At 46.2% G+C, this 11,016-nt stretch overlaps 1 protein-coding gene across 1 annotated transcript in view; it reads right to left on the bottom strand.

The window, feature by feature from the left end:
* Positions 1 to 11,016, bottom strand: part of Nedd4l (neural precursor cell expressed, developmentally down-regulated 4-like, E3 ubiquitin protein ligase) — a 322,283-nt gene that overhangs the window by 218,559 nt on the left and 92,708 nt on the right. The window contains exon 2 of the mRNA XM_026783372.1: positions 560 to 633. Within this exon, the coding sequence (XP_026639173.1) occupies positions 560 to 633 (74 nt within the window). The remainder of the gene's footprint in view (positions 1 to 559; positions 634 to 11,016) is intronic.

Genomic DNA, 11,016 nt, shown 5'->3' with positions numbered 1-11,016 from the left:
AAACCCTGTCTCGAAAAACCAAAAAAAAAAAAAATAAGCAGAGTCATATTCCCAAACTGAGGGGAGGAAGAAAATTCCACTAGAACCTATCCTCAAGCAGTCAGCAGCGTACATGGGGGAATTGGCTAGCTGCCAAGGAGATACAGTTAGAGATCACAATTAGATACCCACGCAAATACTACCTTTGACTACCTGCATCACCATTAGGCACTAAACCAACCTCCCAGGTGGCACTGCAAAAGCCGTGGGGGTGGGACAGATGCACATCTAACTTTGAAAAGCTTTTACCAGCCAGGCCTTCTGGCTCAGGCCTATTAACTCCAGGATCCAAGAGGCAGAGACAATAGGACCACAAGTTCAAAGCCAGCCTAGGCAACTTAGTGAGCTGCTGTCTCAACAGAAGAAGTAAAGGGGGACTGGGAATGTGTTTAGTTGTTGAGAACTTGACATGCACAAAGCCCTAGGTTCAATCCCCAACACCACCCACTAAAAGTTTATCAACTTCTCCAGAAGACCATCCTGTCCCATTCCCCCAAACACACAAAGAAAGCAAACATACCTGGCTCCAAATATGTCCTTTTTGGCAAGGTCAATTCCAGAAACAACTTTTACTCTGAGAATACGGGATTCCCCCTGTTAGAAAGAGAACGGGAAACATAACAAAGTTAAAACTGACCCTTAATAGACAACTGTCTCAACTGGAAGCTTCAAGTGGGCAATTTCTATTCAGTCTGACATTGAAATATACTTCAGTTCAAGCTCTGGCAATTCCTGCTCACAGTTAAGTTCAGAAGGTGGCACAGCTGATCTGCAATGCTCAGACTCCAACCAGGCATGGTGACATAATCCTGAAACTCAGTACAAGTTTCAGACCACTTACACAGTGAGGTACAGGCTAGTTAGGGTTATGTATCAAGACCCTGATTGTGTATATATAAATCCGAACGGGAGACTGGCAAGATAGCTCAGTCAGCAAAGAGTCTGCTACACAAGCATGGGGACCTAAATCAATCCCCGGAACCCACGGAGAAGAACCAGGCATGGCATGAGTTTGTAATCCCAGTGCTAGGAAGGCAGGATAGGTGGATCCCTGGGGCTCACCGAACAGCAAGTCTAGCTGACTTGTTGGATTCCATGCCAGTGAAAGACTCTGTCTTTAAAGAAAAAAAAACAAAACAAACAAACAGAACACCAAGGTAGATAGATGGCATTCTGAGGAATGACAATCGACACACAAAGAAAAAAGATGTTAAGATTCTGGAAGCTGCAGCATGCAGATTAACAAAGCACAAGTTCAAGTCTAAGTAGGCAGGTCATTAATATCAATTATTTCTGATATTTATGGAAATATTGCCCAGCTGTACCCAGAACACAACCACGGGAGCCACTGAGGTGATATCTTCTAATAACCAGGTACCAAAATCACTGTAATTCTATCCTTCAAGTGTATGTATTTATAAATGTGACCAGAGATAGAAAAGAAGGAAGTTTTATGTGGTGAAATATTTCTAAAACAAAACAACCAAGTGTTTTTCAAGCTGCAGTTTTACTGAGCAAAAATAATTCCCTATTTCTGATACAAAGAAAGAAGTAACAGCCTCATTCTGAAAGGTAACCTCAAACTGGCTAGTCAACTCTTCATCATCCATCCAGTCATCAACTTCTTTCACTCAGTCTAGTATTTAAGTATCTTTTACACAGTGGGCACTACACTAGGTCTTCAGATAAAAAACAGAAATACGTTCCTAGGTCTACTTACTAAAAGTAACTGACACCAACACACTGGCAGCAGGTGAGAGGTCAAAGGTTGAGGAACACCTGAGGATAGAGGCGTGGCATGGAAGGAAGACTGAGCCAAGGACACAGAAGTCTGAGTTTGGGTCACTAGTAACATAAACTGACATGAAGAGCCGTGTCCAACATGCCTAGGCAGCAAATCAGATGGCCAATGGGAGAAAGGCTGGGTCTGAGCTGAGACTTGAGAGCTAGTTAGCAGAGGGCTGGAGGTGGCAGATGGTAGCGTGTGGAGAGTTAGCCAGAAAGAACAAAAGGAGGTGATGACCAGGAATGGAGCCCTTGGAACACTAGTGCTGAGCAGTTCGGAGAGAAGCAACTAAAAATTCATCTGCCAAGTAAGTTAAGACCCGGAAAGACCTATATGACATCATAACAATGAAGGAGAAAGAGAAAAACAAAAGGCGGATCAAATACGGTACCCTGCCTTTGCTAATGAACCACCGACCCACAATACATACGGGCCAACCACACGGTGTGCTTGAGATGACTTACACCTCAGGAGTCTTCCACCCCCCCCACAAATCCACCCTCCCCCACTCTTCCTCTCTCCCTCCCTGATGTAACACTGCTTTCACACAAATCCAGAGAAGGATGCAAAAACGTAAAGCAAGATCTCTCAACATGTCTGTGCTGGGGCCATCAGCTCAGCGGTGCTTCCCTAGACCTGGGCTCACTCCCCAGCATCCAAAACAACAGCAGTGTTGGACATCCACAAAGGGGTGATCAGGAGAGGGAATGTAAGGGCAGATTCGGCAGGGATAACCAAGACACCATGCTACCTTAGTACAACAGTCTCCCATGAGGCTACCAAAGTGCCTCTGAGTGTTGCTGGAATCGCCCTGTCCTGTCTCTTGTATATTTACAGACCAGAGATCAAGAATTCTTTCTGTGGCACATGGTGTTTTGCAGGTTCTTTTCTCTTTCTTGCCAAGCTGTCCTTTGCCCCTGGTCACATGGTGCCTCCCAGAGCCTTCTCATATTGAGGGATGAAACAGTGAAACCATTTTTTATACATGGATCAAAATCTGGTTAACGTACTTCTGCAGAATTCTTTGTCTGACAAGGGTATGTGGCTCGCTGGTGCCCAATGCATAAAAACGGAGAGTTAACCATATACCTACCAAATGACTGGATCCATGCCTAATCAAAGAGGGCACAAGGAACCTCAATACTGGAGCCAACAAGTCTCCTAAATGCAGCTATGCTGAGGGTTGTAGATGGGAGTGGGGGACAGGAGAGTGGAATTTGAGGATACCACAATGGATGAAAACTGTTAGAAGAGGTGACAGGTTAGTCCCAGATGCCACTCAAGGGAGACCAGGCAGCAAAGGTGTGAAATGACCCCGAGGTAGAGGAGCAGGAACCTGTTAAGCCACTAGTGCTGCTTAGGTTCAGCTCAGACACAGCTGTGGCTGTCCACACCTGCAGTGGTGGCTGTGGAGATGGAGAGATAATGTCTATGATGGAGCGCCAGGGACTAATGGTCACTCACCACAAAACAGAAGAAAAGCATGCTGGTGAGAAACTCTTCACGCTCCTCTCAGAATTTTTAGAAACCATGGGGAGAGTCTTGCTCAGCAAGGATTATTTGATAGGGACCTCGACCCAACTGTAACCAGGTGGGAAGACAGGCATCTGCATACCCATTGAATGAAGGTTGGGCAGCCTACTTCCCAAACTAAGAAAAAAATCAGGCAACATTTACATGAGTAAATGATGAAAAATAAGCTGAAATAAAGAGGAAGCTAGAATTTTCTAAGGGAAATCAGTTCTTTGATTACACTTAGTAAATGTGAGCACCTGTTCTGAAATCTAAGTCAAAATATAAGGAAGATACTGAGGTCAACCTGCCCTGCAGCCAGGCTTCCCCTGCTTCTAAGAGGCGGCTTCCCAAAGCCTGCATAAAACAGGAAACACAGCCTAGCAAGAGCTTGCTAAGGGGGTAGCAGGGGTATCTCTAAATCCCCTAAAATTTCATTCATGCTCTTGTTAGACAGAATCTCATTTATAAACCAATCCAAAGTAAATCACCCCAGGCGTGGAGGCACACACCCTAAATCCCAACACTCAGGAGGTAGAAGCAGGCTGATCTGAGTTTGAGGGCTGGCCAGGTCTACAGAGTGAGGGCCAGGACAGCCAGGGCTGTTACACAAGAGAAACCATGTCTTGAAAAAACAAAGCAGAATGACAAAAAGGAGGAGGAGAAAAAGAAAAACAAGGAAATCGCAGATGAGGAAAAGGGAGAAGGAACAATGAACAGAAGCACTTGTCACACCAAATGTGAGGACTTGAACTCAGATCCTTAGAGCCCTGGCACAGGGGCATATCTGTAATTCCAGGGCTCCCATTGCAAGACAGAGGTGAAGAGAGAATCTCAGAAACTCCCAGAAAAGCTAGTATGTGTATGCAGTGATTTCAAAGTGGAAGGCTAGTTTCTGATCTCCACGTATGTACCATGGCACGTGCACACACACGCACACACCCACATCCAGACAAACACACCCACACCCTCACACACACACTGAAATATCTTTTAAGTCATATATAAATATAAAAACAAACAAAAAATGTCTTGAGGGTTGCCAGTCAAGACTCATTTTCATCTGAAATGAAATCTAAAAAGCTTCTACAACAGGCAGCTAATTCCATACAATGAGACACACCACTATCATCTAAAGGGCATAAAATAACTGGAGAAGTGGCTCAGCCAAACTAGACAACCTGAGAGTTTATATCCCTAGAAAGAAACGAAGGAAGGAAGGAAGGAAGGAAGGAAGGAAGGAAGGAAGGAAGGAAAACCAAAAAATAGTAGAACACACCACCTCTGGGTACAGTACCACACGCCTACAATCTCAGTGAATAGGAAGTAGCGATAAGATGGACCCTTGAGAGATCCTAGACAAACCATTTCAGTGAGAGACTTAGCTCCATGTTCAGCAAGAGACCTTGTCTCAAAGGTAAGGTGCAAAACTCCTGAACAAGACCCTACATCAACCTCAGCCCTTCACACATGTTCTTGTACACACACACACACACACACACACACACACACACACACACACACACACAAATATGTAATAAAGACTGCTTGGAGGCTGAATCTAGAATTCCAACCAGACCTTGAAGGAGGAATTTCCAGAGTCAGTTCACTAAGCACTGGGTCCTGAGACCAGGACCATGCAAAGCTTGACCCTAAGACCTCCGTAGTCTCTCCTCTGCCTGCTCACCTGTCACACCCCCACCACTATGATGCTGAGCGAACATAGTTGGAATTTGGACCCAGAGTTCCAGCCAGAATGCCGGATCAATAGGTTGCTCAACCTTTATCAGAGACACTTCCTGCAACAGATGAGAATTTAAACAGAGTCCCACAATTAGACAATGTGCGGAAAGTGACAGACTTTGGAACGTTCAGCCCAGAATAGGATGCCTTTATTCAGACCCCTCCCCTTAAGGTTCGGGGATCTATTCCAGAGGGATGGAATGACTGTAAGTGCCAGAGGTGATGAAACAGTGTCTTCCAGACACAACAGGACTGTGCACCTACGGCCTCACAGACACGGTGGCAGCACACAGAGGGCGCACTGCAGAAGATCAAGCCAGACAGAAATCCCAGCACAGAGAAGGCAAAGCAGAACAAGTTCCACTCCTAACCAAGAAGCTATTTGCAATTGAAAATGTCTGGGAAAGAGGAAAATCCACTTCCTTCAATGGAGTGCCATTCATTGGGTCTATCAACCACATTCCAGGGCAGCGCCACACCCAGGAGGAGTTGCCCAACATAAATAGTACTCCGTGTGTGTGTGTGTCTCTCTCTGTGTGTGTGTGTGTGTGTGTGTGTGTGTGTGTGTGTAGTTTTGAAGTTTGGTGGGGTAGGGAGGTGGTGGAGGATCTGGGAAGAGTTGGAGGAAAGGAAAGAATGTGACCAAACTATATTGCATGTAATTCTCAAAAAAAAAAATTAAAAATGTTTTTAAAACACACACAGTATATTGTGATGTCCCTCCACCCAATGAGCACTTACTGAATACCCACCATACAGTATCTTGGGACACAGATGTAAGTAAGACAGAGTTCCTGCCTCAGAGAACTCCAGAGTCTAAAAGAGATGCAGAAGGACAGACTGGAAATACACAGTGTGACACAATTTCTGATGGCTGGCAGTACATGCTCTGGAGCCGTGACAGTTGGTGAAGCAACCAACCAAGCATGGCCAGTGGTAAAGAAAGGACACTCTGCAGAGAAGACGTTTGAGTGGAGACCTGGGAAGCAGTGTTGAGGAGGAGTAGGAAGTTTCAGGCAAGGCTGACAGCAAACCCAGGGACACAGGGACAGACCAGTTAAGAACATGCCCCAAAGGGCACTGGGGTGTGGTGGGGTCAGAGACCAGACAGGAATCCTTGGAAGAGGGTGAACTAATGCCAATCATACTGATGGGAGCTATAAAAAGTGGGTGACAAGCATGGCTTATAGGGAACAGACAGCAGGGACAGGAGGCAAAGAACGTGGTGAGGCTTCCAGCAGAGTAGAGATATGTAAATGACCAAACCGAGCAAACAAAAGTATGTTCCGCAGGGCACGTGGTGATGTGTTCCTATAACCCTGGTTCTCAAAGACCACGGAAAGTCAATCATGGGCTCCAGGCCAACAGGGACAGAACAGTTAAACACTGTCTCAACAACACAAAGTCACAAAACCAAAGTTCAAAATGAGGTATCTGACTCCCAACCTGGTGTGGGGTACACACCTTAACTCCAGCATGGGAGAGGTGGAGGCAGGTGGATCTCTTTAAATTCAAGACCAGCCGGATCTACATAGTGAGTTCCAAGACAGCCAGAACTACATAGAGACCTTGTCTCAAAACAAAACAAAACAAAAAGAAAAACAAAGAAAAAAAAACACCAAAAACAACAACAACAAACCAAATTAAAAATGTAACAAAATAAAGTGTCCAGTTAAAAAAAAAACTGCAGGATGGTCGTGGCACACGTCTTTAATCCCAACAACTGAAAGGCACAGGCAGGCGGATCTCTGTAAGTTTGATGACAGCCTGGTCTGCAGAGTGACCCACCATAGGGAGCCAGGCCAGCTACAAAGAGAAGCCCTGCTCCACAAACAAACAAACAACAATCAAAAAGAAAAGGCAAAATTAAAAATGAGTTAGTAGCTAAGCAAGTTGCTGATAAGCTGTTTCACCTTTCTCACTAGACTCACAGCTAGACTACATTTCCCAGACTTCCTTATGGTTAGGGAGACATCATATGATTAAGTTCTGGCCAATGGAATGTGGACAGGAATGATAGGGGCTTCTGCCAATGATTCATAAGTCATCCCCACAGGACACAGTCTGTTTGCATGCCCACCTCTCTGCTAAATGGAGGAGAGCAGGCATGGTGGTCTGGAGGAGAAACTTCATGAAGTGTGGAAAGAGAAGCTCCATAACATGACCTGCTGCCCATCCCGGGACATCGCCCCGTCCCACAGAAAACCAAAGGCTGATGTAGCAGGGAGCCTTCCTCTCTATGCAGCATCTCATTATTTTTTAAAGGCAACAGGGCTGAAGTTATGGCTTAGCAACAAGTTGACACTCACAGCTGGGGATCCCAGATCCCACAAGATGGCAGCAGAGAACCAACTCCCAAGCTGTCCTCTGCTCCTCCCCACCTCCCCACCACACCAGCCCTGACAGATGCACACCTGCACATGCTTGGGCACACTCAACACTTAATATTTTAAAAAGTCAATGGCAGCATCTATTCAACAAAGTATCTAGAAAAGATGGCAGAAATACTGACTACAGGCCGGGCGATGGTGGCGCACGCCTTTAATCCCAGCACTCGGGAGGCAGAGGTAGGCAGATCTCTGTGAGTTCGAGACCAGCCTGGCCTACAGAGCTAGTTCCAGGACAGGCTCCAAAGCCACAGAGAAACCCTGTCTCGAAAAACCAAAAAAAAAAAACCAAAAAAAAAAACCAAAAAACAAAACAAAGAAATACTGACTACATCTGACGAGTGGATGACGTCTTCTAGTTTACTTGAAGTTTTTCCTTTTGAAACAAAGTATTTTCTTTCTTTCCTGCCTTCCTTTCTTTTTTGAAATACACACTTCCTCGAGGTTGTGGCTCCATAGAACACTTGCATGGCCAGCACCACAAAGAATGAAGGGGAACCCCAACTTCTACAGAAGTCTCAGAATAGACAAACAGTTAAAGGGAATTTAACAACAGAAGTCATAGGCAGAGGACACAAATCCAGCTTGCTGCCATTTCTAAGATGAACAAACCCATGAGTTTCTGTTCTGTTCTGCAAACTCACAAAGATAAAGACGTGTATTACTAGGAAGATGTGACATCGTATGCAGTGAGCAGCTGGGAGATGGGAAGCGGAGAGGGCCTTCCTTGAGCACTAACTGTCCATAGCAGCTGTCATGAGAAAGCTCACTCGCTCTCTAAGGTCCAATAAAAATCATTTTTTAAACAGTAAAGATTTCTTATCTGTGTTTCCTGAAAATGACAAACTTAACTAGAGATAAGCAGCCATCAGCACTGAGCGAGGAAGCAGGGAAAAGGTGTGTGACTAACCTACCACATGCAGAGGGCCCGGGGCTGAGTGACTGGACTTTATGAAGCAGGTTATTACTTTCATAAAATCTATGCATGATATTTTGGTCCTTGTTTATGACTTTAGTGGAACCAAATATTTATCTAAGGTGACTTGACGTCGATAATAAAAATATTATTCGGAGACAGACTGCACAATGCAGAAGAGGCAGGCAGAAGAAGCCAGGCCAAATACAACTTTCCAAATCTCTTCCTGCAATTAATGTACTGTTCAGCTGTTATACAACAGAGGCGATTCCAGACACTGTGTACGTGCCTTTTCCTGAGCACCGACTTTTCTGACCTGGCGCACGATATCAGGCCCAAGCCACACATGACAAAGCAAAGGTCCCCGAAGAAGCTCGCCTGATGGCAAGGGTTTTGAATGCTCCTAAACCAAGTGTAAGAAGTACCAGATGACATGAGCCCACAACATCTCTGAAATACTGGAGCTATCAAAATGCTCCTCCTGGAAAGCAAAACAACAAAAGACACATTTCGATTTTACCCCAAATACCCAAATGCTAGGGTCTGCCTTTCCCCTTAGATGGCGGCTCCTTATCTACTCGCGCTATCTACCCCTGCAGCTGCCATCCCTCAAAGAATGTGACCGCTGGGCTGGGAAATCACGTTCCTCCTCCACAGGGAGCCAGTGTAACCCAGGTTTCATATACACCAGCTTATACATGGATAAGGAAGTCCTAAGTCAGGGATCTCACTATCTTGGTCATTATCCTCTGAATTATTTATTTACGTATGTCTTCCAGTCCCTAGGATGTATTTGTAATTCGAATCAGTACTAGTGACACAATAGGGCACCCATGGACTAAGAGAGACCACCAACACCATTCTCGACCACAGACCCCATTCATGGCATGCAGCTTTAGCGACTTGGCAGGAAGAGGGGGCTAGCATATGGAACTGCCCACTTAGCTCCTAGTACCCCAGAAATTGTTGCTCATCCTTGGATCCCTGTCCCAACTCTCAGACAAGATTTTGTGTTAGACATTTCTGGAAGACTTTGTTAGGTTTTTGCTGTTGTTTGTTTGTTTGTTTTTAAGAGCAGTTCCAGGAGCCGGGCGGTGGTGGCGCACGCCTTTAATCCCAGCACTGGGGAGGCAGAGGCAGGCGGATCTCTGTGAGTTCGAGGCCAGCCTGGTCTACAAGAGCTAGTTCCAGGACAGGAACCAAAAAGCTACGGAGAAACCCTGTCTCGAAAAATCCAAAAAAAGAGAAAAAAGAGCAGTTCCAGGTTCACAGCCAAGGTGACTGGAAGCCACCTACTTCCCTAGGGCACTCAAGTACAGCTTCCCCCTCCACCAACTTCCTGCTTCTGTGACGTGCTCGTTATCACTGACTATGGAAACAACATCAGTGTCCTGCAGAACACTCTCAACAATGGATAGCCAAGGCATGTGTACAAATAAGCAACAGCCCTTCCCCACCTACATTTTAAGTGAGAATTCTAAACATCCCCACATATTCCTGTCATGGCCCATTCTTCAGTATCCTGTCCCTCTTCCCTTTGTCTCCTCGACCCTAATTCCTACCCTCTAAGCCTGTTCCACTCTTCAGTTCCACAGTCGGATTCGGGGACGTTCTGCCAGCTCTCTGTAACTTTGAGTGTCTAAGTCACACTCCATTACTGCATCCGAGGCATGGAGGAGGCCCACGGGGCCGGACAAGGTCCATTGCTCTGTCCTCTTACAAATCAGCAGTGGATTTAAAGACGGGCACAGCTATCTCTTCCATGGGAGTGGCTAGAGGTGGGAAGGTTCAGTGATATGAAGGCAGGGAGTAGAAATTGGAAGTGGCCCAAGGCCTGGACTACAGACCCAGCTCAGCTGAAAGAGTACCAACGACACCAAGTCCCAACTCAGGGGACTATCTCCTACTCCTGCCAACTCATGATTAGTCAGCTCAGGACACACAATCAAGTTCAGCCCGATGACACTGTAGACCAGTGAAGACGGCAGGACACTGGCATCTGAAAAACTACAGGAACTCAGGGCTCCGTGCAAGGAAAACTTCTTGACTGGAAAACAGCCATTCTCGCACCAAGTACGCACAGCTGGCGGATGTGAGGAAGGAGGGGAATGGCTCTTCAGAGCAAGGCTGTCCTCAAGTGGAAGTGCCCACTCCTTTACAAACTGTGTAAGAAACACTCAGATATACCTGGCGCGATTCCTGGCGCTCCTCTCTCCATTCCCTGCATCAGTAGAGGCGGCCTTGGGCTGGATAACTCACCTCCGGTAGGATACAGAGGGCAACACAGAATGGGACTTTGAAGAAGAGGCCCTGAGACACTCGTCTCACCCTGCCGCCTCACAAGGGGGCAGAAACAGCTACCATGGTACGAGAAGCTGGTATGGAGAGAGTCTGAGGCCTCCTAGCTCAGGTCGTGAGATTGAGTCAGTGCTAGATTTGAGGCATAGAATGTTCCTCAAAGATGAAGGTGTAAGGGCTAGGCTTCTCAGCCTATGGCAGTGCTGTAAGGTGAAGAGACATTTAGGAGGTGAGGCCAATCAACTTTATCCCACTGCTTACTCCAGCCTCAATGCACGACATCACTACATGCCCAGAACAATGAGACTGAAACCTCCCAAACCAAGGCGTTCCTC

This window comes from Microtus ochrogaster, chromosome 18 (genome assembly GCF_000317375.1).
Source record: "Microtus ochrogaster isolate Prairie Vole_2 chromosome 18, MicOch1.0, whole genome shotgun sequence".
Classification (NCBI taxonomy): Eukaryota; Metazoa; Chordata; class Mammalia; order Rodentia; family Cricetidae; genus Microtus; species Microtus ochrogaster.
Note: the sequence above shows the minus strand (reverse complement) of the source record. Positions and strands in the feature narration are given on the sequence as shown.